Source organism: Vidua macroura, chromosome 5 (assembly GCF_024509145.1).
Source record: "Vidua macroura isolate BioBank_ID:100142 chromosome 5, ASM2450914v1, whole genome shotgun sequence".
NCBI classification, from domain to species: Eukaryota; Metazoa; Chordata; class Aves; order Passeriformes; family Viduidae; genus Vidua; species Vidua macroura.
Genome location: NC_071575.1, coordinates 3,118,729 through 3,143,750, shown reverse-complemented (window position 1 = coordinate 3,143,750; position 25,022 = coordinate 3,118,729). Strand labels below are relative to the sequence as shown.

The window sequence follows — 25,022 nt, the reverse complement described above, 5'->3', positions numbered from 1 at the left end:
TCAGTCGTAGGAAAAAAAATTCTCATGGCATGTTTGCCCAAGTTTATGCTGCTCAGCAATGTTAATGATAGCTCACAGTGCGTTTGTTTCAGGTAGCTCTTGTGTAAAAACCCAGCTTGCTCAAACCAATTACTGAAACTAATGCTTAAAACATTCTTTATGCATAGTTTTATTAAAAAACAAAACTCTACATAAAATTTTTTTTTTTCAAAAAGTGACTGCAAGAAAAGCAGCCTTCTTTGGAACTGCAAAGGGAACTAATGATCTGAGAATAATTTAGGAAATGTTTTCCTTGAAGCTTCCCACGTCTGTCTCTTTTTAAGAGAAAGCACAAAGGTATACGTTTTTTTTAATGACTTTTGAAACACCATTTAGTGGAAAAACAGCTCTAGGTTGCATAAGTAATAATAGTCTTGCATGTAAAAGTACTTTAAGGTTTCTTCATATTTAAAAAAAAGCAAAGATAAGTTTATAATATCCAAATACACAAACAAATTGGTGTTGAGATGTTCCTTCTACGTTTCCCACCAAGGACATGATGAAAACTTTTTAAGAATTTTTTAATGAGTTGTTATTGTACTTTTGAACACCAGAGCTGGCTAGCACTTAAACATCCACCACCTTGATAAACCACAGCTGTGTAGGCCCATCATAATGCTCACAAGAGTTCTTCCTATGGCTTTGGTCAAATGTACTGGAATCCAGGGGATTTGCAATCCTCTAGGGAATTTCTTCTGTTACCATCCAGAGGGAGATGAGATTGAAAGTGTACTCCTTGCACAGAGGTGCCACTGGAAGTGCCCAGAGTCAGCTATTTACACTTCTCCAGCTCCCTGCTCCTTTCACCCTGGCTCAGGCACATTTTGCATTCCCACAGGGCTGGCACAGGCAGTGGGCAGCTCCCACTCTGAGCTGGAGCTTGGAGAGGTCATCAGAGATCTTGTTACTATCAGTAGCAACGTACTTGAAGATGATTTCCTTTGGGTCATACTCCACTGTAGACTTGCTTGTTTATTTTCTTTTGGTACAAACTTTCTGTGGCAAAAAGAGAGCTGTGATTTTTGGAAGCTAAATTTCTCCATCAGCTAATTAGGTTCATTATTAATTCAGCTTGCCCATAAGACACTTGAAGAAGGTGATTTTCAAAGGCATACATTGAAGTGGGCATCCCTTTTCCAAAGGTTGTCAGTGGCAGTTAAACTTCTCCTTTTCAGCTTTGAAAGCATTCCCCTCTTTGGGCTGTTCAACTCTTGTGATGTTTTATTTGTAAGACTAGGCTGTATCTAAACAATAATTCCTTTATCCAGGTTAAAGCATTGTTCCAGCATGTGCTGGAGATTCAGGCTGGAACTCTTACGTCAATTCTGACAAAAACCATAGTTTTTTTCAGATATCCTTTTCTTTTTCAGAAGCCTAATTAATTCAAGCACAAATTATATCTAAATGCAAAGCACAACTTGCTAAGCAATGTTACGGGTTGGAATAATTTTTAATGTCTATTTCTCCAAGGTTAATAGTATTGTTTCCCATATAAGCATACATGTAATACCTGTCTTAACAGTTTGAAGAGATCATAACACTCCTCACCTACTACTGTTATTGTTGGAGGTTTCTACACAAGACTACTCAGTTGGGTCCCATCCCTGGTGGGGGGTAAATTCCCTTACTGCAGAGTTAGATGGCATCAATTTTGCAGGATGCCTGTGAAAAGTTGCCGAATTAAGTTTTACAGGAGAAAATTCTCATAGAAGAGCTCTTAGAAATTATTTTTGCCACTTGTATCTTTGTCTTTTGTGAGTTTTCTTTGGGACCTAAAGAGGCTGGAATTAGTGAAATAAGATCAAATGGTTGCTTGGCTTAGCAATCCCAAATCCTCTGTGTGCTTTTTCAGAGGCAAAAAAATTGTTGTCAGGGAAAAGACAGAACAACTCATGTACAAATCATACCTCTAAGAACTCCTTTTGTATTGAAGCACAGGACTAACTGTTTTCATCCCCTCTTGTACGTGCTGTCCTTCAATGTTTCAGCAGGAGTAGGGTACAATCTATCAGAATTCATGTTCCTCCTCCCTCTGTGACTGAGGAAACTCCTGATGTGACTTGCAGACCGAGCTCCCTTGCAACCCCATCACACGCAGAGTGTTCTGGCTGCCAGCTTGGCCCTTGGGATTGTGCTGCTCCAGGCTGGGGCTGTGTTTGGCAGGAAAGGTCCATCAGTGCAGCCAAGCACAGCTAAAGCAGTGACAGAGCTTTCTCTGCCGATGAGCCAGAGGCAGCTCCGGAGTGGCAGCTGCCATCTGCTTCACCTCAGCGTGGCAGGAGGCCAGGGCTGGAAATTCTGCAGTTTCTGAAGTGACTGCCACACAAAAGAACCTCTTGGAAGAAGAAGATGGCTGGGCACTCTCTGTCTCGGTGTCCTTGTGTGTCCCTGGCCGCAGAGCACCTTGCACCCTTCAGATGTGGCTCACCACACACGGGTGCTGCTCTGCAGGCAGCCAGGCACGTCCCATCAGGGACACCACGTCCTGCTTTGGGCAGGTGGAAGGTGGTGCTGCACAGCCAGGCTGGGGGGAGGCAGCTCCTGGGGCTGTTGGAGGGGGCTCTTGCAGCCACCCCTGGGCATGCAGCCTGTCCCAGCCAGCCCTGCTCACGCTGGAAACAGCAGCACTCCAGCAGCAGCAGCAGCAAACACTTCCTCATTGGTAACCTCCTCTCCTGTTTTTGAGTTTCTGTGCTGCCATGGGCCTTGCAGAACAGGTTCCCAGCACAGCCAGTTGTCAGGCTGGTGGCTGACACAGCAGCCCACGGTGTGGCATGTGCAGATATCCTTTTCTTTTTCCTCTTGGGTCTTTTCTTTTTTTTTTTTTTTTTTTTTTTTTTTTTTTTGGCTCAGGTGTGTGCTGCTGGTGCTGTGCTCCTCCAGCATGTGCCCCTGAGCTGGTCAGGATCTGGCAGATGTGCCTTGCCCCTCCAGGACTGCCCTTCCCTAGCAAGGAAGGAAGTTCCTCACCTGCCAGCAGCTGCTGTATCACAGCTGATTTGGACAAGGCACGATGGCAAATGCTGCCACAGGCACTGGAGCTCTGGTTGCAAAAGCTGCAGAAGACTTTTTATGAATTCTTTTATGGTGAGATTCATCTCTCCTGACTTTCTCTTGCCAAAAGCTGATCTTGGCTAGCCTTTCACATCCATATCTGGAGTTCATCCCATCTCCTACCTAAAGTAAGTATCTAGAATAGGTCAAAGGGCCCAGGCCTTTGGAAATACTTCTTTGTCCTCCTCTGACTATAAGGTGAACCTGAGTGGCTCATCTGGACGTGTCTGCACTGAATCCATGTGGTGCTGCCTTGTGAGTGGACATTGCCATCTGCATGCAAGGATCACAGGATCATGTCCCCTGTAGATAAACTTCTGTGTATTCAACTTTAAAACACATTTCTTGTGGGTGTCTCACCTTGGGAACTGTGTTTAAGAGCCTGCTCTCCTGACAGACAATGGGCTTGCAGGGGCCTTTCCAACAAACTTCACTTTTCCCACCTGGTTGCAGACTGACAAGAATAAATAGGGAACCCATTGCTAATGTTCATGCATCTTTTTCCTGCAAACTTTGCAATACTGGAATAGTTAAAAGCAGTCCAAATACAGGTTGCAGTACGTGCAAATTTGACGTTGTCAGATGATGCAAAATCTGCCTCATTCTAATGATATTCTGGTAAATGAATCTGAGCTTTTTAAACATTAAAAAAATTAAAATAATTAAGGCATTAGGAAGTAGGCAAAGATAAGTGTTCTATGCCTGAGTAAAAGTATGCAAATGAGAATCAATTTATCTGAAGGATAGGTTTGATGGATTTTCCATATTCTGAACTCTTTTAAGAGAAGGTGAGTTTAAACATGTACATTGTTCCCTTGTATTGAAGCTAAATTAATTAAGCAAGAAGTCAGCAGTATAAATAGTAATGCAGGAACACTGCATTAAAATGATCATAGAAAATAACACTTTGTTCTGTTGCAAATATTCTTATGAAATGGTAGAAATAAGCTGTGTTTTGATTTGCTCACTGAGAGCAAATATTGAGAGCATATAGTCCTGCAGGTAAAACATAAAAATTGAAACTTTAAATTAAGAAATTTTAAATTAAGTCAATAAAGATATAATGATCACAGCAAAATGTGTAAAATTCTATTGAGCAAAATCCAATAACAAGTGCAAATATGGCAGATAAAATGATTGTCTGCAGTTAGCCTGCAAGCTTCAGGGGGGCAATGAGAGCTTGCATATTTATGGACTTAGCAAGCTTATAATTTCTTTTAGCTTTCGTAACGTTTATTTAGTTCTGACTAAATGTAATGATTCCATATGGTTAACTGAGTTCATTTAGTCCTTAGCAAATCCCTTAATGTGTTTTTATAGAAAAGAAGATAATCAAGGCTCTCCACGCAAACCTCTGCATTGGGGTTGTGACACAGAGGGCTCATACCCAAAACTGGCCGATGCCCATGGGCCGTTCATGCCCTTCCAGGAGCTCAGCCACCCCTTGGTGTCTCTGTGAGCCTCCTCCAAGGCACCAAGGAGTGAAAGCCAGGAGGCTCCAGGTGCTTGGAAAAGCTGAGCCTGCCCTCCCAGGGCTCTTGTGCCTGAGCTGAACCACTCCGTGGTTGTTGGGTGGATGGCTGGGAGTTCCCTTTGAGAGGCGCTTAATGCAGCTCCAATGTTTAGACATCAGGGGGGAAAAAAAAAAAAAAAATAAAAAAAATTAAAAAAATAAAAAAAAAAAAAAAAAGAAGAAAGAGTGAAGAAAACAAGCTGTTCCACCCAGGAGAGGCTGGCACCGGCGGCAGGTAGGCTGCCAAAGCAGTGACAGCACCAGACCTGCCTTCTTCTGCACGGCTCCTGTGCCGCTGACTGTGGGAAAGTTTTGCAATCACCGTAAGAAGGAAATCCGAGGTTTAAAAGCCGTGCGGTGAGGTGCTCCGCTTCTGGGAGCAGGCAGCGCTTTGGCCGTGACGCTGCGCTGGCCCCGAGCCCGGAGCCCTGGGGCACGGGAGAGAAACAGCCTGACAGCGCTCTGACACCGAGTAAGTGCTCTCTCTGTCCCTCCCTTCCATTTGCTCCTTACTCCGCTTCTTTGCTCTGCTGTGAGCTGCCAGCGCAGCCTTTCTGCACATCTCGTTGTCACTAAACTTGAAAAACTTTACGTAAAGTGCAACGGTACAATTCTGCCAGTTCAATTTTTAATTTTTTTTTTTTTTTTTTTTAAGGATAAGTGCTGTTGCGTATTTTATCCCTCCGTAGAAAAACTATCCATTACCCCTAATTCATAAATTAAATCTTTTATCAGTTTTGTTGCTTCATTTAATTTTAAATACTACTGGTGTCAATGATTCACTGCTTTGCCAAAGTTCAGATTCTCATAGAGAGGTTATGGAAAATGTAATTGCTAAATTAGGTGTAAGAAAAATGTTTCTACAATTTAACATTTGCTATGAGTTTCAGGTAGATTATTAGCCTGGCACCGTAAATAAAATTTTATATTTAAAATTTGATATATTGAAAAGAAAACCATGTCACTGATTTAGATACTATTTATTTACCAGAGTCAGATGGTTCACAAAGTTAATCATCAGCAAAATACAAATCAATAAAGAAGTATTTGCTTCAGTATTTGCTTTGTCTTTCAGCTCCTTTCCTATAAAGACTGGGGTAAGTCTGACTTCACCATACTTTAATTATCTATAGCTTACTTTTAAAACTTTTTTTTTTTTTTTTTTTTTTTTTTTTAATTTAGAAGCTGCTGAAGATGGTCTAAGGAAGATTAGGTACCTTTAGAAATTTCATCTGTGGCTTTGTCTGAAATATACATGTTTGCTTTTCACAGTCCCCTCCTACTGGAGTAGGATTTGGAACTAAAATTTACAAAAATCAAGTTAGAGCCCTTATGAGGCTTTATATCTCTTTGTGAGACATTAGTGCCTGTTTTGAGTGGTTAGGAGTAATTTCTGGGGGATTGTTGGGTTTCTAAATGTGTTTTCCTTTCTGGCATGGGTGGACATTTCCCAGGGAATCCAGGTAGCCCTGGGCATCTCGCTTGGGAGAGGTGAACTCCTCAGAGGAACCCGATGATGTTTGTGGGGTATCCTGGGACCCTGCCACATCCCCACAAGCCAGGTGTCAAAAATCTCCCACAACACCTCGGTGGGCTCCACTCATGGGTCATTTGGCCTCAGGGGCCTGCAGGAGGGAAACCTGGAAAGTTCCCAATGTTTAAGATTCCAGTGGATTGGGGGGAAAATGTTTCTTTTTTTCTTGAAAAAAAGGCCAATTTCTTGATATATATTTCTCTATATTCCTTTAATATATGTGCAAATGTATATATAGGAGCTAACTGGTTGATTTTGGTACTATTGCACCAGTTTTCCAACAAACTTGGAATTTTTATTCACATATTATTATTCCAGATGTCCCAGTGTTAGCTGCTTTCCCCTGATCAGCTTAATCTACACCAGCCAACACAGCTGAGTCCTTGAATCAGAGCCAATTTTTAAACTTAAAACTTTATCAGTCTTATCAGAATATCTACATTTATCATCTGTCCTGTAGGAGCTTGGGAAGGCTTGTGGGCTTACAGATAGTCATTATTTGTTTCTTTTAATCAGTGCTCTCTTTCCCCTTAATACATCTTTACCTACCATTCTGCTCACCCTATTTTCTACCCTGTCATCATTTGTGGTCTGATTCCACAAAGATTTATCCAGTAAATAATGTTACTCATCCAAATGCTGACAGAATGGTAGTGTTCACTAAGAAAATCCTCAGAAATATAATAGCAGAAACCTACTTGATCACACCAAAGGTCCATTTATTCTGGAACAGGGATCAAAAATGAATATCTCAGAAAGGATTGGCTCGAGTGTGGTGAAGGTGTTTTTCTGACAAACTGTCCCAGCCTCCAGCTGCCTGGGGACTTTCCTTTTCCACAGAGACATCTAAAAATCTTCAGCGAGTTATTTGTAACTTTTCCATCTGTCCAAGAAAGTCCTGGAGCTTTTTAGAAAGCAGATGTCACAAATCAGGTGCACCAGTCCTTAATTAGTTGCAGTAGTTACTCTGAGCACTCTTTAATGTCCTTCCTGAGAAAAGATGTCAATGTGCAGATATCTCAAGTAGTGTCTCGCCACTGAGTATGTCTGAAAAACATTGGAATTTGCAATTCTTATGCCAATAATAGTTAAACATGGCAATACTTTTCAAACAGGAAACATTTCAGACCTGGAGAAGGAAAACCATGGACAGACCAATGACTGCTGGCCAGCTTAAAGAGAAATCACTGTTCCAGGACAGTGATGGCACTGCAGCTCCTGCCAAGACCGTGTGCCATAATTGTTCAAAGCTAAAGGTATGGAGGAGCCCTCACCACATATTTTCTCTGGAAGGCTGAATTGCCATTTGAAGCCCTCTCAAAATTCAGTTAGTTACGTATGGCACTGTTTGGCACTGTATGTGGTGGGGAAAATGATCTGGGCTGCATCCATAGGGGGATGGGAGGGATTTGGGCAGCAGGGGAGGGAGGGGATTCTGCCCCTCTGCCCTGCTCTGCTGAAATTCCACCTGCAGAGCTGCCTCCAGCCCTGGGGTCCCAGCACAGGAAGGACATGGAGCTGCTGAGCCAGCCCAGAGGAGGGACACAGAGGGATGGAGCAGCTCTGCTGTGAGGAAAGGCTGGAGAATTGGGACTGGAGAAGGCTCATACCCAAGGGGTGACCTCCTTGTGGCCTTCAAATACCTGAAGCAGCCAGCAAGAAAGGTGAAGAGAGAATATTGACAAGGGCCTGGAGTGGCAGGACAAGGGGGAATGGCTTCAAACTCACAGAGAGTAGGTTTAGTTGGGATATTAGGAAGAAATTCTTCTTTTTGAGGGTGGTGATGCCCTGGCACAGGCCGCCCACAGAATCTGTGGTTGCCCCATCCCTGGAAGTGTCCAAGGCCAGCTTGGATGGGGCTCTGAGCACCCTGGTCTAGTGAAAGGTGTCTCTGCCCATGGCAAGGGGTGGGACAAGATTATCTTTAAGGTCCCTTCCAACCCAAACCATTCTTATTCTGTGGTTGTGATTCCAAGCACAGAGAAGTTAAATGTGCTCAGAAGTTAAAAAATGAGGTCATATTTTGCTAACAATTCATTTAGAGGTGTGCTTTAGTCACAGTGGCAGTTGCAGATACATATTTTTATTCACGTTTTTTAGAACAGGAGAAGGAGAGGTAATAAGATATAAGTACCAGATATGAGTATGTGAGATAAGTACCAGAAATAAGCAACATTATGCTGCAAGTTTTTCCTGAGGAAGGAAACAGCTGCACCAATATATACTAGACAGTTAGAAGGTGCACACCATCAGTGTCAATTTTCCTTCTCTTTGAAGTAGCAGAGGTTTTGAGGCCACTCTGAAAAAGAAAATAAAATTTGTTTTAATGATAACAATAGGAAGATTCTCCTCACAGAGAATTAGAAAGCAAAGCATATGATTTTTGTGCTTCTTGAGTGGGTTGTTCAGGCATCCAGCCATAAAGCAAAAAATGCTACTTTGCAAACTCAATTATTTTCTCTCTTCAGATATTTCTTGGAGCTCTAGCTTTTTCCTTTTTTGCCAAAGGATTTTCTGGAAGCTACATGAAGAGCATGTCCAGTCAGATTGAAAGGAGATTTGAAATCTCATCATCGATTGTTGGCATTATTGATGGCAGCTTTGAGATAGGTATATGTACTTCAGAAGTGGATAAGTGCTTCTCAGTAACTTTCACTCCCAAAAGAAACCTATTTTTTGTGCTTGCTCTCTCTCCTGTTGATGCAGGTAACTTAATGGTGATGGTGTTGGTGAGCTACCTTGGACCAAGAGTTCACAGGCCAAAAATAATTGCTGTTGGGTGTCTCATCATGGCTGTAGGAGCTTTTTTGTCAGTGATGCCTCAGTTCCTAATGGGACGGTAAATATGGAGACTTTTCACGTTATGCACTAATGGAACCTGATCATACAAAGTGTTTTTTAGAGCATGCATCTGAGTTAAAAGCCTGGCAGTAGTAGTTTCTTCCAGCTATTCCAACAGGAAAATGGGTGGATTTTTAAATCTTGGCTCTCTGATTTCCTCTCTGAAAGCTTACCTCTTGCTGCAGGAGAGAAACCTCAGATTTCTACAGAACTTATAACTAGAGGATAAAGCTGAATTTTTCACTTGGGATGGATATATATAAAAATAGATACACACATATATATATTTTTTTAAATTATGTTCCCTTTTTTATGTTTAAGAGAACTGTAATTAGGTCTTGATGGAAAAGGTTTATTTCTCCATGGTGGCTACTCATGATAAGCACTTCAAAATGCTGAAGATTTTAATCTAAAGTTGGGAAAAATTAAATATCTAAATACCCCGTTCACATTTAAGCTATAACACATAATTGTCAGACACAGGTCATACCTTTCCAATCCTTTGGCATGCCTGCATCTGCCACAAAGGTAAGAAAGAGGTGCCATTATGGAAAAAAATCAGCCCTGCTGTATGTAGACAGATGTGGATGAACTCTGCCTCTGTCCTGCAGTCTAAAGAATGATCCCTGGAAGCAGATTTTAGCTCAGGAAAATATTGGGGTTGGAATCACCAGAGCACTTGAAAATGGTATGAAGATGATACCCATTTTTTTTAAAGCAAAGCACTGGGAATGGGCCTCCCCTCCACTCTGTGTGTGCGAGGCAGGAATGAACACATGTGAACACAGGGCTCAGACACGCTTCCTGCAAAGCAAAGTCCTTCGTGTGTCAGCTGTATTTCACACAGTTGTTTTCCAGTTACAATTATGAAAGGATAACTGTTAGTGTGGACAACTCCTCCATGAGTGTGTCAGCTTGCTCCCCAGGGGCTCTCCAGCCCTCCAGCCCTCCAGCCACAGATGCTACAGAAACACTCGGCACAGTGGTAAATGCTGGTAAGATAAAACTCTGATGCTGGATTCTCTTCTGCTTGTGACACCCTTTTTTTTAGTGGAAAGCAGTAAAACCCCTGCTAGGAACCATGCTATACATAAACCCACCCTATAATGATTGTTAATCCCCATATTTAATGTTATTTTACTGCTGCTGTAAATTGACAGAATTATGTTCACAGAAGTACAAATGTTTATGGCTTGCAGGATGTGAGAAAACAACAAATTCCTATCTGTGGCTTTTTGTGTTGGTGGGGAACCTTCTACGTGGAATCGGGGAAGCACCAATTATGCCTCTGGGAGTTTCATATATTGATGATTTTTCTAAAGAAGAAAACTCAGCATTTTACATAGGTAATGTACAAACGAGCCATTTTTATGCTAGACATTCTGTTCTTTATCATTTCAATAGTCAAGCAAATACTCAACAAAAAGAAATGTATCTGGGTAATTTTGAGCTGTACAGAGACAAAAAAAAAAAAACAAAAAACCAAAAACCCAGGCAGTGCCAAAGAGGTCTCATATTTATTTTCTAGGGATAACTCCAGGATGGTCTTTTTGCTTTCCCAGAGGAGCTTCTGTGATGAAAAGAAGCATAATCAAATACTCGTTTCCCCAAAGTGCAAAGTGATATCTGTCTTATCTGGCATATCAGCCTCAGTACCACATGTCCAGAGAACCAAATTCTTCCTAATCACTATTTCAGAGCTAAGGGAATGTGAGGATCTGTAATGAAGTCACAATTAATTACAGCAATAGGAATGTGTTTCAGGAGCTCTTACCCAACTTTTTGTATTTCACACGCAGCACACTTCCTGTTGAAAGCTTTTTAAAGTCACTCTTTGCTGAAGGAAAAGCAACACCTTGGCAGGGTGTTGTAACAAATCCTTTCTAATTGGGGTTTTGATCTTGTTTTGACGGCACATAACCTATTGCCCAAGACAGAGAGACTTACACCCAAGCTAATTAATTTGTTGGCAAACTGATTTGGTAGCATGGGGTGTTTGTGTGGCCTGAAGTCGTTTTGGTGAAACTGAGAGGGTCAGAAAGACAGTAAGACACAGTTTCAGGAAGAGCTCAGCACGTAATGCTACAGGGTAAGGCCATGGCCAATGTCTTCCTTTGGGAATGAGGAAATCTGCAGGTTGAAGAAAATGGAAGTATTGTGGAGTTAGCTGTCAAAAACAAGCATTCCACCCAGCAGTTATCCAAACTACTTGTAATCGCCTCTGAGAGTCTGATTAAAGGCATTTAAAAAAGTTTAGCTAAATTTTTTTCTTGTCTGAATTTAATCTGGGAGAGATTGAGACAGGCTGGGGACTACTGGGTAAGCGGGATCAAAAAGATAAGGTAAACATGGATTCAACCAAAATGGGAATTCATTTACACCAGAGAAATAAAGTATTTAGTTTACAGTTTATTAAAATATTTCATTTTTACATTCAGAATACCAGTTTTCGGTCACTTATTCCATTTTGGTGGCCTGAACCACCTTGCAAAAAAAGTGAAAGTTGAAACAGTCTTTTCCACAGAACAGAAGTTTCTTCTTTGGCTAACTTTAATTCTTTTCTATATCTTATTTTTCATCATCTGGCTGAATCAATTTATAATCAGTGTTCTTGTAAATACAAACAACAACAACAAAATTGTCCTATAATAACAAAAGCCAGTCAAGCCTTGCTAATGAATTTTGAGTATTAATCTCATTGTTTTACCCTGAACAAGAAATCTCAGCTTTGTCTCTCCTTTTTCCCTTGTCCTTTAATGTTTTGTTGAGTAAGAACATAAGTTATTTTGAGGCAGAGACAGCATTTTCTTAATAGAATGAACTAAAATAATTTTGGTATAGTTGTGGTGACAGCAATAATACTAGAGTTGCCATGGGAAGGAACAGAAAATTTTGCGTATTTGTTAAGATTTAATAGTTTATTACAGAAGTTCTGGGTGATAACTGAGCAATCACTACATTCAGAAGAGAGTTTGCAAAACCAGTCTCTCTCAGGAGGAAAATCCCTGCGGTAGTAGAACACAATAGGATTTACAGAGCACAGTGCTGGATGTGGGCAAGAACTTACAGCAAATTGGTAAAGAATTCCTTCTTTTCTAATGGAATGAGTCTTTCTGCAAATTCAAGGTGTCAGCTCTGCAGTAGAATTCAGGAACCCAAATTACTGAGTTGTAGTTTGGTCCCGTCAGCTGCTCACAACTAAATTTCAACAGAACAACACAAAGTGGCGAGGGAAGGTGAGAACCTATGCTTGAATTACTTAGAAGATATATTTTTTTTTTTTTTGGTTGATTACTAGTAGTGGTAACCAGAATCAAATCGTGCTTTATTTGCACATCAGGTCAACAAAACGCAGTGTGGGTTTCTGGGTTTGTGGCAGCCTTCACAACTTATTCATTTGCTCCTCGGGAAATCCCAGCATCTGGTTAGGGCAGCTTGCACCTCAGGACATTCCCTAACAGCCTGCTCCTTCCTCTCTCATTTCCTTGCCCTCAGAGAGGAAGGCTTGCCTTGTCCATGCAGTTTTTTTGCTCAGTCTCCCCTCTCCTGCAGGCCTGGTGAGATCCTCGGGCATGTTTGGGCCAACGCTGGGCTTCCTGCTGGGCTCCTTCTGTGCCAGCCTCTGGGTCGACGTCGGCGTCGTGGACATCGGTGAGGCACCAGCGGCCACCACCGTGGGGTGGCACATCCAGCCAGAAGGTGTCTGGGTGTAGGAACCCCCACACCAAGAAGCACCTTCCCAGCTCGCTGCCCCAAAAGCAGGGGCTCTCTGGAGAGCTTTTCCTGCTCAAAAATGTTTTAAAATCAGGTGTTGTAGAGTATAGTAAATCAGGTAACTCAGACGGGGAAGAAATGATGATGTCTGGTTCTAGATCAGAAGGCTGAAGGATAGCTTTATTAAAATTACACTATATTACATTAATATACTATTTAAAGAGAGTTTATCTTATTTTACATATATACTTTTTACTTACTTATCTATTAATTAACTAACAAACTTGTGACTGCCTGCTGAGCGTCTGAGACACAGCTGGATCTGATGGGTCATTGAACCCAAACAACCTTTACTAAAATTTAATCAAGCAATTACTTCAGGTAAACAATCTCCATACTAAATTCTACATGGGGAAAACAAAGGAGCAGAGATAAAGATTGTTTTCTCTTCTGCTCTCTGTGCTTCTCTTGAGAGACAGAATTATGTCTCTCTGTCCAGAGAATGTGAATGCCACAGTAGCATGGTTGGAATAGCCCTTGAAAAACCCCCACTGTTTTTTTTTTTTTTTTGCTTGCACACACACTTGTTACACCCTTGCTGTGCAGCTGGGAACAAATGATTGGTTGAATAAAAGGCCATTCCCATGTTGAGGGAACAGGGAAAGGCTCATGGACAGTTTCCATACTTAGCAAAAAAGTATGTTCTCTTAAAAAGCATGTAGCGAAGATTCATCTCAAAATTCATGTCGTTGTTCAAATCACTTAAAAGTCTCTAATCCCAGGGAAAAATTGAGGAAATCTGGGGAAAAACTGTAGAGTTTTGGGGATGGAGAAGGAGGGAAATTGAGAAAGGGAAGGGTTTTTTTTTTTGTGGTAAAGGGTCCTTTTGCTCATTCCCCCAGAGAGTATTGGAGGATTGTGGCGAGGAAATGCCACCATGGGCCTAAATGGACACATTTATTTTTGACTGCATGGGACTGATTCCCTTCAGGGATGTGTCATTCACAACTTACCCAGAGAAGCTGTGGCTGCCCCATCCCTGGAAGTGTCCAAGGCCAGGCTGGATGGGGCTCTGAGCAACCTGGGGGAGTGGAAGGTGTCTCTGCCCAAGGCAGGGGGTTGGAACGAGATGATTTTAAAGATTCCTTCCAACATAAAATATTCTATGATTCTATAATTTGAAACAAGCTGCATTTGAATTCTACATAGGGAACATAGATCACCTCTGTTCTGGCTTTTTAATCATATGTATGAGGATATACAGTAATGTATAATAATTGCTCTGCATAATATTTACCCTATTTTCCTGTCTTTCTATATTTTATAGATGCCATCAGCATAAATCCTAAGGACACTCGTTGGGTTGGTGCCTGGTGGCTTGGATTGCTTATCTGTGGAGCAGTCAACTTCATTGCTTCCTTGCCTTTCTGGTTTTTGCCCTATTCCTTACCAAAAGAAGGAGACAATGAAAACTTGAAGATTGGTCACTTGTCTGTTCAAGGAGATCCCTGCAAAATAGACCCCCCAGCTCAGCCACAGTTAAAGTTCTCAGAGGCAGTAAAAGGTGAAATATTGTTGCCCAAATGTTTGCATATGGATTCTGTCTCATGGATGCATCGTGAGCAGAGCATGGGCTCACGCAACCTTCAGCAAAGTGCACGTTTCTGCAGTGCAAACTATGGACAAAAATCTCTTTAATTTGTGCTATTATAATTACATGCTAAGGGCAAGTTTCAGTTCTTTCCTTATGTCAGCTGGAAAAAACTTGTGCTCTTTCTCTGAGCACCAGAGATCCTCAGATCGTAGTTGTGAGGTGATGTATTACAGCTACAACCCCATGGTTATGAAGAGAGAGTGGGGAAAACATCCCATCCCTTGTTAATGCCCAGTGCATAGTGGGCAGGCTTGGCAAGGAAACTGAGGCAAATGTTTGGGAAGGAAACATGGAGCTCATTATGACAACCTTAGATGTTGGGGGCACTCCACTGGATTTGTAGCTCCTGTGTGTGAGCTCAGGGATGCTGAATTCATCTCATACAGGAAACACCAGATCCAACCAGCCATTGCTTTTATTTTTATATTTTTATTATTAGACCCAAGGTTTTGTTTGTATATATGTGCACACCTACAGCAGATGTGTTTTGAACTCCCTCCTTTCAGGCAGCTGTGCCAAGAGCCAGACTAGAGTCTAAATGAAGGTGTTTATGTTCACTTTATTTTAATGGATTTTAATATTCTAACCAAGGGTCCCAGAAATAATTCCAGCCTTTTTTGGGGGCCAGGTGCTTTGTTCTCTAAACATCACCCTCTTGTGGGGTTCTTGTGTGGTTGGTGATGGCTCCTGCTTTAGGAGCCACATTTTTACTCTTGGTGGAGGGTCTTGATGCTCTGTGCAGGCATTGAGAAGGTGAGTTGTGAGCCTGAGGAGCCCTGTGCCACACACAAGATAATCCAGGATCCCTGATTCCCAGCTCAGCCCCCACTGTGCTGTTTGGCTCTGCTCCCCCTGTCAGGCACGTGCTGGCAATGAGAACTCTCACCTGAGCAATCATGTGTTGTGATAAGCACGGAATTATAACCTGCACCAACGCAGCCAGCGATTAAATCAAAGTTAATTTCACTGTCTAAAGGATGCCAAAACAACTCTTCTCTGTGTTTAGCAGGGTGTACAGCATTTACCTCTCCGTTGCAGATTTCTTGCCAGCGCTCAGGAAGCTGTTTGGAAATCCAGTTTTTGTGGTGTTCATCTTCCTCACTATTCTGCAGTACAATTCCCTTGTTGGGATAATAACCTATGAGACAAAGTTTATGGAGCAGCAATTCAATGTATCAGTGGCAAAAGCCATCTTTCTAATTGGTAGGTACCTGACTTTTCAAATTCCAGTGTCAAAAAGGAAGCTTTTATTTGTTATTTTGCCTTCTGTTTTAGAAGGAGCTTATGTGAACTTTTTTTTTAGTTAAAAAGAAAGCATGTAGAGGTTTCCTAATTTTCTTACTGTACTTTGCAAATGTTAATTTTAGTGTTAATTTTCCTAGTGCTCCTAATGCAGTGAGTTAGAGGATTATTAAAACTGGGTGGAAGTTTTTTTTCATAGTGAGATTTGGGCTGTGTCTGTTTTAATGAGTAAAAACCACACATCAGACATCAGCTGCAATTAAGTAAAAACTAATAGGAAAGAAATTTTAAAATGTTTAATGAAATGTGTGATTTTTTTTTTCCTTTTGGAGTAACATATTGGTATAAATCTTCTTTCCTTTTGATTACAAATCCAATTTTTATAAGCAATAAGAAACCAAAATATAAAAGTTTGAATAACTTCATTAATTTCAAAGCTGTTTTTCTATTTACCATTTCCTTCAGAAATAAATACTTTGTAGTGTTCTACAAAAAAAGAATACTGAAATTATATTAATCTTACAGTGATTGATATGGTCTCATAATCTGGAAGGAAAGTCAGGCTGTGTGAGGGCATTGCAGAACTGATATTGCATTACTTTGAGCTGAAGACACAATGCCTTAGCTACAAATGTGGGAAGAACTTTCTTTTTCCTATCTTTTTTTTTTTTTCTGAATGCTGAAAAAATGTTACAGAAATGACCAAGAAAACCAACCAGCAGTAAAAACCAGAGAAAGGCAAGCCCCTGCCAATAACACCTTGTCAAACCTCTCTGTTCAGCAAGTATAAGTAAGGGCTGGTGTTTGTGAAATACTGAGCAGATTAAATCTAAATGCAAATCATCTCATTATTCACTCTCGGGTCAAAATGCAATCCAGTGCAGAACCAGATGCAACTTCCTTTTATGTTCCATTCAGAGACTTTTTTTGTAGCTTTCATAAAGTTTTATGTTTTATTTTATATGAAGTGAGTATGAGCTAAGACATCATCATGTACTCCAGTTTCTAACAGGCACCTGTACAGGTTTTATCATATCTACATACAAACAACAATATAGTAAAAATGAATATTTAGGAATTGAGCTTTCTGAAGTCATAACAGGATTTGAAAAAGAAAATGGGGATGTGAAATTACTAGAAGGTTTTACTAGATAAATGTGGAATTACTAGATAAATCTTAAAACCCCAAAGAATCAGCCCAAAAATATGAGGTATCTGATATTTTGAAAACACTAGAACCAGAAATTTATTCTAAAAGAGCCAATGCAAGTGAGAGCAGTTGACACTTGTTCTTGCCCTCTATTTGCAGGTGTGATACTTCTACCTGTCACAATCCTGGGCATGTTTCTAGGAGGCTTCCTGATCAAGAAATTCAAGCTTCACGTAGCTGAAATGGCCAAGTTTGCGTGCATCACCTTTGTAGTGGCATATTTGCTGAACCTCCTGTACTTCACGTGCGGCTGCGAGGTGCTGCAGGTGGCCGGTCTGACAGCGCCCTACTCTGGGTTTGTACCCCCTCCCTTTGGGCTGCTTGAGTCGTTTGTCACAGCTGCTTCTCTGGGGGTGATGCACAGAAAAAAATCCTAGGGTTTGGGACAGAACTGTCAGCCTGATATCATACCTAAAGGTGGGATGGCGAAAATATTCCAATTTTGTTTTCCGAATTTGGTTAAAATTTATTTTAATTTTCTGGACATTTCTTTTTCCTAGCTTCTCTTTTCCCTAAATTCTCTATTTCTGACAATATACCTATATATTCCGGCAAACTGCTAAAAAAAGATGACATTTATTACAGGCAAATTAAATTTCTTTATTCGCTTTCAAAGCTTTGATTTAAGGTATTGTGGGAAATGTAGGACTCCTGTATAATTGACTAATAGGATTAAGTAGAAGTTGTTTACTGTTTACATTATATATATTTATAGATTTTATAAACTTTGAAGTATATAATATATTATATATAATAAATATTAATATCTAATATCTAATATCTAATATATAATATATAATATATAAATATATATAACATATATATTCAACTGAACCCAGCGGGACTTGCTGCATTTTTAGTTCAGACAGAAACTCAGCCCTGTGTTTTTTGAAACCGAGCCTATGCTCGGGGAAGTATCTGAGTTATCTTGGTGAACCTGATGTCCAGTTCAGCTTTGAGCTTAGTTTTTGCCATGGAAATATTTCAGAGGTTTGTGCAGTGGAGATAACCCTACATCTGATAGGGTTGAGTGAATTAAAATTAAGTATTTTAATTCTTAATTAAATACTTATTTAATTAAGTATTAATGAAATACATAATTATTTAAGTATTTAAATACTTAAATATTTAAGTGAATATTTAAATATTCAGAGTGAATTAAAAATAAGTATAAACAGCAAGAGAGCATATATTGAAAGAGCATTTACAGTTTCTCTAAGAGAAACTGAGCCTGGAGGATTTTGGCACATGCCAGGGCTGTTTCTCATTAAGTGACCCATTTAGTCTTTTACCTATTTAACAATTTCTATTTTGAAGACAAGCAACAGCCTTATGAGGGCTAAATCCCTCAGTTATCTTCCCTTCTAAGAGACTTAGGGGAAATGTAGCCCACATAATATGTGCTTTTGGCTGAGGGAAGGAAGAAGGAGGAAGTAAAGGCAACTTTTGAACATTTTTACCTTACATTTGACCTCACAGCAAGGATGATTTGTAGCTGGTGGGTTCCTAACGCTTTCTGGAACCTGAGCACTGCTAACATGTGCTCAGAGTGTCCTGATACAGTGACCTGGATCCAGTGAAAAAAATGTCGAGTGCTGTTTTGGTTTTATGTAGTTTTTTTTACTTTTACACCTGGATATGGTATGATATCCGTGATATCCACTGCTGAGGAAATGATGTTTTTTACTTGGGTCATGTCTCTGTGATTAGAGATTCTAGGTATGATTTTCTTTTTCTTGGGGTGAGCTTTCAAAATGCAAAATTAATACCACATATTCCCACCCAGCCTTTTCATTTCCATGCCTTTTCAATGACAATCTATAGAAATGTTAATGCTTGATGAAAAATCCCAAGAGGGCTTTGCTTTAGCTGAAATCCCCTTAGTGTCCATACGACAACTTCACAGTGCAGACATCTGTTCATTTTGATTACTTCACTTTCTCCATGTTTTTCCTGCCTACTCCCTAATATTTTTTTTTTTTTTTTACTATAAAGTTCCACTAAATAATTCCTTAATTTCTTCCTGTTATCCTCCAGAATGAAGCACCTTTCCTCCAGCAAGCACATCTACATGGCCAGCTGCAATGCTGAGTGCAGCTGCAAGGTGGACCAGTGGGACCCTGTCTGTGGGGATAACGGGATCACATACATGACAGCCTGCTTTGCAGGGTGTAAATCATCATCTGGGACAGGAAGGAATATGGCAAGTATCCAGGGGGAGAGATGACTCTGCAACAGGACAAGGAGCAATGGTTTTAAGTTAAAAGAAGGCAGCTTTAGATTAGATATAGGGAAGACACTTTTATCAGCAGCAAAGCAAATAATCCTGCCTGAGCAGGACTGTTAAAAGCACTATGTTTGCAGAAGAGTGTCCAAATGCTTCTATCTTCTGACAGAAGCAGAATTGTCTTCATTGACATTTCTTCATTTCAATACTGAAAAAGACAAGCAGCATTACCAGGCTTGTATTTAAACATCCCATCAATATTGTCTGGCTTCACTTCAGGGAAATTGGCCTTCAAAGCCATGTGTCCTGCTAACTTCAAAGCCCACTATCAATCCAAATGCTGTTTAAGCACATAATGACCTACATGCATGATGCATATTTGGTCCACACCTCTATTTTTTCTTGTTGCTGTTGTTGCACATCTTCATGGGATACCTGAGCAGAATGGCTGTATAGCAGTTCACATCTGATTTTGGTAGCTTGGCCCCATTTCAAACACACACAGAGCACCTTCTGTTCTAGCAGTGGCATGGCTGAAACTAGAACTCCAGTTGCTTTGTGTCTCTGGGGCAGCTCAGAGAGGCTGGAGCATATCAGTGACCTGGCCATCAGTCTGCAGAGGTGGTTACAGAAGTGTTTGCAGCATCAGCAACAGCCTGGCTGGTAGGGGGAGTGAAAAATCTAGCTGATGCTGAATTCTGAAGAAATAAATTCTTCTTCTCATCTTCTCCTTTCAGGTGTTTCACAATTGCAGCTGTGTGGAAGGACAAGGGCTCGGGCTTGGCAATTCCTCTGCAGTTTTGGGACAATGCCAAAGAGAAAGCTGTACCAAAGCCTTTCCCTATTTTTTAGCATTACAGACTGCATGTGCATTTATTTTAGCCTTAGGAGGCACTCCTACATACATGATTATGTTTAGGTGAAATACTTTACCTTACCTTGACCATAAAGCTTGGGGAAAGAGAAACAGAAAATGCTATCTACTGTTCCATTCCTGCTGTGAGGAATGGCATGTGGATCAAATTGTGCCCCTGAGGATTTATTTGCCTGTACTCTGAAATCCAGCTCTTTTCAGAGGCAGAGCAAAATATCTGTCCAGAAACTTAATTCTAATTTGATGCTGAGTAGATACTTTTGTGATGAAAGGGGGGGCATTATGCTGATCCTGAATACTGGGTTTCAATTCCAGTGCTAGGGAGGTTTTTACCAGAGCATTGGACTTGAAATAAGATGCAATGCTAAGCCATAGCCAATGCTGTTCACATTATTCAGAGATAAACAGGTACCTTTGTTAAGCCTTAAGCCACAATATCTTCTGTGTTGGGAGGAGTCTGAAACTCCCATTTTTTTGGCCAGCTGGTAGAAGCAGAATTATAGCAGGAATATTTTTTTTTTACATTTTCCTTCCTTCACTTGGAAAGCAGCGCCACTATTTTACATTCTGAAGAAAAGACAATGTTTTGTGCCTGTCGTGTGGAAGTGTCTTTGTCCTCCTGCTCATGGGTGAATCACAATGGTCAGTGTACATGAAATAAATAACTTGGCTAAGCTGCTGATTTCCAGCAGTATTTCTAAGTGCAGTGCACGCCTGGGTTATGGGCAAAGCTCACCTGGCTGGCCAGTTTTCAGAGCCCTAATTTGTGTGATGAGAAGCCTTTGATGGTGATGCTGAAGAGACAATGTACTGGTGTATAAACTCCAGTGCAGGGGGCAGGCTGGGCACAGCAAGGCTCCCTCCTGCCCCTCTGGGTTTTGCCAATTCTCCAGCTCACCTGATGGACACAGGCTGCTTTCCACTGGTAGGAATGAGGTGTTTTTATAGCCAGGTCACTCACATTCGCTGTCTCTCTGGAAAATGCTGGAGGCAGAGGTGGGTTTCATCAACAAGGACTGCACACCCTTGATCCCTCTGGTCATCACTGCACAGTGCAGCCCCCGTAAAGCCAGGCTTGAGCTTAACTTATGGGCCTGAACTATCTTCTTTTGGTGGGTTCACTTTCATGTCCCTGTGCATCATCTCCCAGATGTATTCACAACCTGTTTTCCTTTGGCTCAAGATGAGTTTCTGTAGATTCTTCCACTTATTTCAATGGGTGTTGTTCTGTGGAAGGAGAGTCTACATCTGAACTCTAACTTTGGTGGATGTTTTCAGTCAGGGTTCCAGTGGGCTGTGCTGGGTAAGGCACAGAACTCTTGCAGTGGGGCACGTGCAGATGTTCTCAGCATGGCTGTGGGTACATTTCTCTGTTCCTCAACACGCTAGTTTTGTTTCCTTTCCAGATCTGTTTCGCCAGACCTGAAATCCTTTGCTGTTGGAATAGAAACTTTGGGTGGTAGAGTATTAGGTAAGATTTCATTTCTTTGTGGTTTTCAAGTGGGTAGCCAAAGATGCCAAAGAGGTTGACCAAAGGTAGCCCTTGCAGTGCCCTCGCTGCAGAGAAAAACAAAAGAAATTTTCCAAAATTTCTCTTTGTAAGCAGACTATACATTTCATAATGTTTGGAGGAGCTTACTACATATTTCCAGGTATTTACATATTATGATTACCTGGTATTTACATATTATTATTATGATGTATTTACATATTATGATTAACTCTTCAGATTTTTTCTCTACACTGAAAATAAATGAGGCAAAGGAAGGAAATTTCATTTTAATGTTGAGCTTCTTTTTTTTTTAATTGTGGACACAGCTACACCCATTCTCCCTTTTGCTGACCATTATTCACTTAAAGCTCCCATGTACTTTGCCTATTATTTTGTTTCTTGAGTTTATCTGCAATAAACAATAATTTAATTATTCAGACACATAGTCTGCCCTGCCTCAAATGAACCTTGCCTCATGTTCCCTTGTTTGCTGATTTTCTGCCTTGCAGAAAAGCCCAAGGATCTCTTTTCCAATCTCCCTATTTTAGCTGAAGACTGCAGAGAATCAATCTTCTACTTTTATGAGACAGTTAACTTCAGAAAATTGCACACTCTCCCTCACACTGATGATACTAAAACATTATTGTCTGTCTAAAAGAAATTCTTTCAGTACTACATAAATAGTACACTTATTACCCAGTTTCTGTGGAGCAAGTGCTTAATTTCATCCCTTTGCACTGCACTGCACTGCACTAATCACCTTTTAATGGCAAGACCTGAATATATACATCAATATACATAAATATTAATATGTCATGGCATGTAATTCCACACCAGGGATTGAAAAAGAAATGCTTGTTATATTATTTCTTTAAACAAAGGAAGTTAAAATTCTAATAAAAATACCATTAAAGGGAATTGCTGACATTTCCCTTGCTGGATATTATTAAGCTATAATCGTCCATCTTCTCAACTCCCTTTAAGTACTTGCATAAATATTTTCACCAATCTTGTCATCTCAAAGCTGGAACTGGATGTTTAGTCCCATTCTATGCAGGCATAATTCAAAAACCTGGAGATTCACTTCCTCATTTCTCTACATGCCATTGAGTGGTGAGCTCCCCATGTTTGAGAGATCATGCAACGAGAATTTTCATTGCAGGAGGACTCCCAGCCCCTATTTATTTTGGTGCCTTGATAGACGAGACCTGCTTGAAATGGGGGACAAAAAGCTGCGGGGGATCAGGATCCTGCCGAGTGTACGACACAAAAGAGTTCAGGTAATCCTCATTAGGGTTTGGGAGTCTGGGCAGCAAGGACCAAGGTGGACTTCCCTCATGCCAACTGTCTGATTAGGGTCTAACAGCACCCCTGCTCCTTACTCTGACTGGACCTTAATAGGGAAACAAACCAAATAATTTTTGTTTTTATTCACTCTGACACCTAAAATTGCAGGGCGCTGCCTGAAGTCACGAGAATTAGTTCTTTTGTCTGCCCTGAATAATGAAATAAGTGCACTGAGTAACTCTGTGACACTTTGGCTTTGTGGGGTGCTGAAAAACTCTGGAGTACGTGTAGCTCTGCAGATTCTCCCCCTCATCCCTCATTTATTTATTGTATAAGAAATCTCACAAATTCCCCTTGGAGGGAGGACACAAATGGCTGGGGAACTGTGGCCAGGAGCACTGAGTGTGCCAGTGAGGAGCTGGGGAAGGACAGGGACAGCAGGCAAAAAGTCCCAGCTGGTGCAGCTCCTCTTTTGACAGCCCTAAAATAGAGTCTGCTGAATGGCAGCACACTCCAGACATTTCTGCTGGAACTCTAAGACCTGATTAGAGCCTGTCTGGGGCTAAATATCATAAGGTCATTTGCTTTCTGCCTGTTATTTCTTATTTTCAAATGTGAAGCAATACCTGGCTGAGAATAGACGGTTTTGTCGAGCTGCTCTTTATATCCTACTTGGCTCCATAGTGAATTGGGAAGTTTTATTAATATAAATGTATTCTGTCCCTTTTTTCCCCCCTAGGAATGTCTATCTTGGCCTCATTGCAGGACTACGGGCAGGATGCTGTCTCTTGTACATAGTGCTCTCTGCTTTAATTATGAAACGCTTCAAACCAGATGGCAAAGAGATGACAGACAGTAAAAATGCAGAAAGTTCAACCAGCAAAGAACCAGATACTGCCAACAAAAGAGAAATTCTTCCTGGTTCAAGAACCTCAGAGGAGAGCGAGGAAACTTATATGTAAAAAAACCCCAGAAAAACAAAGTCTTTTGTAACTTTGCCTGTGCTCCAGTTTTTCTGAGCACAGAAGGGGTCTAATTACAGACTTCAATGACTAGTTTACATTTTGGGAGTTCAAAATGTATCTTTGAACATTGGCTTTTTATTTGCTTTACACTATTACATCTGAAACAACAATAAGGGGAAAAGGTGATCAAAATTTTGGGGAACTCTCATCTTCTTGCTCTCAGTCCCTTTCTAGGCCAACAGTAGGACAAGCCAAAATTTTGCAAGTGTCATAAATTTGGATTTAATGATTGATGATAAAATGATTGAAAAATTAAGAAGAGGAAATCCACAATAAGCTGCTTTGACATTTTCCACTGACTTTATTTCAAGTCCTCTTGCTCTGTATTTACCCTACAGCTCTACATGGGCAATCAGGTTTCACTTGGGCTTCTCTGATGGCCTTTCACGAGCAGAGCTCGTTGTTCCAGGCTTGGTCCCATGTGCCATGGCCAGGTGAGACCCCAGGGCTGTCACTGGGCACCCTCAGAACTCAAACTGCACTGCAGCTCTGGGGTTTGGCTTGCAAGAGCTCACCAGTCAAAGTGGAAAGCAAATGAAGCGGTGTATTAATTTTTGCAGCACATCTCAGTAATGGGTTTGAGAAAGATTACTCTGAACTGATGCAATAAAGTGATAGGTGTTTCAGTTTATTTGATTTTTTTTTTTTTTTTGGTGTTTGTGTGGAGGGCATTTTTATCCAAAGGACCACTATATTTGTACCAGATATATAAAAATTTCCTTCCTTGTTTAAGGAACCTTCAGGAAACCTTGAAACGCAGTACTGAATATTGAAAATTCACAGCTTTCCACTGGCAGCCTTGTCCAGATTAAAGCTTTATTAAAGGAAGCTCACAACAGTTATTAAAAAGGGAAAGAAATCTCTAAAAAGATTATTAGTGTGATTATTTTGTTGACAGCTCTCAGGAAGTACCTTTGCAATAGGATGAAACCTACTTAGTAAGATCACTGTAGATTTTGTCTCCATCACCACAGAGGTTTTCTGGTGATGCTGAAAATTTTGCTTTATTTTCTTCTCCCTGCAGTGCTGTGCAGAAACGTAAAACTAGGGAACAAAGTTTCTTTCCTAATTTTAAACTTCCTTAGGATATGGACTAAAGATAATGGACATAAAGAAAATCTACCACACTTTATGTGAGAAAGTAGCAGATCAGAGGGCTAAAGAGAGGGATTCTCTGTATTAAATGATTTTCTGGCCTTTCTTCTACCATCTGCCCCAGATGGGAGATGGGAAAAGGGTTGGCATGATACTCACTGAGAGGAAGTTCCTCACATCCTGGCCTTTGGGGATGGGTTTGATTTTATTTTATTGCTTAA

General features: G+C 40.8%; 1 protein-coding gene across 3 annotated transcripts; it reads left to right on the top strand.

The window, feature by feature from the left end:
- The first annotated feature begins 4,992 nt into the window (after nucleotides 1-4,992).
- Nucleotides 4,993-24,335, top strand: LOC128807172 (solute carrier organic anion transporter family member 1C1-like). 3 transcript variants are annotated; one of them, XM_053977330.1, is made up of 16 exons: nucleotides 5,026-5,078; nucleotides 5,789-5,819; nucleotides 7,256-7,396; nucleotides 8,609-8,750; nucleotides 8,847-8,979; nucleotides 9,840-9,976; nucleotides 10,181-10,327; nucleotides 12,534-12,632; nucleotides 14,023-14,259; nucleotides 15,388-15,552; nucleotides 16,901-17,096; nucleotides 18,839-19,004; nucleotides 19,766-19,947; nucleotides 21,309-21,373; nucleotides 22,557-22,674; nucleotides 23,421-24,335. In XM_053977330.1, the coding sequence occupies exons 3-16, from the start codon at nucleotides 7,286-7,288 to the stop codon at nucleotides 23,641-23,643; spliced, it is 2,121 nt and encodes a 706-aa protein (XP_053833305.1). In that variant the 5' UTR covers nucleotides 5,026-5,078; nucleotides 5,789-5,819; nucleotides 7,256-7,285; the 3' UTR covers nucleotides 23,644-24,335. The 3 variants fall into 3 exon arrangements, with proteins under 3 accessions (XP_053833306.1, XP_053833305.1, XP_053833304.1); XM_053977329.1 differs by lacking the exon at nucleotides 5,789-5,819 and adding an exon at nucleotides 5,682-5,703 and having other exon boundaries at nucleotides 5,050-5,078; XM_053977331.1 differs by lacking the exon at nucleotides 5,789-5,819 and having other exon boundaries at nucleotides 4,993-5,078.
- Nucleotides 24,336-25,022: the final 687 nt, after the last annotated feature.

Coding starts and splice junctions, on each gene's coding strand:
- LOC128807172 (XM_053977331.1), top strand. CDS start 7,286: ATGGACAGACCAATGACTGCTGGCCAGCTTAAAGAGAAATCACTGTTC. Junction 9,977..10,180: donor CGGCACAGTGGTAAATGCTG/GTAAGATAAAAC, acceptor TATGGCTTGCAG/GATGTGAGAAAACAACAAAT. Junction 15,553..16,900: donor AAAAGCCATCTTTCTAATTG/GTAGGTACCTGA, acceptor CTCTATTTGCAG/GTGTGATACTTCTACCTGTC.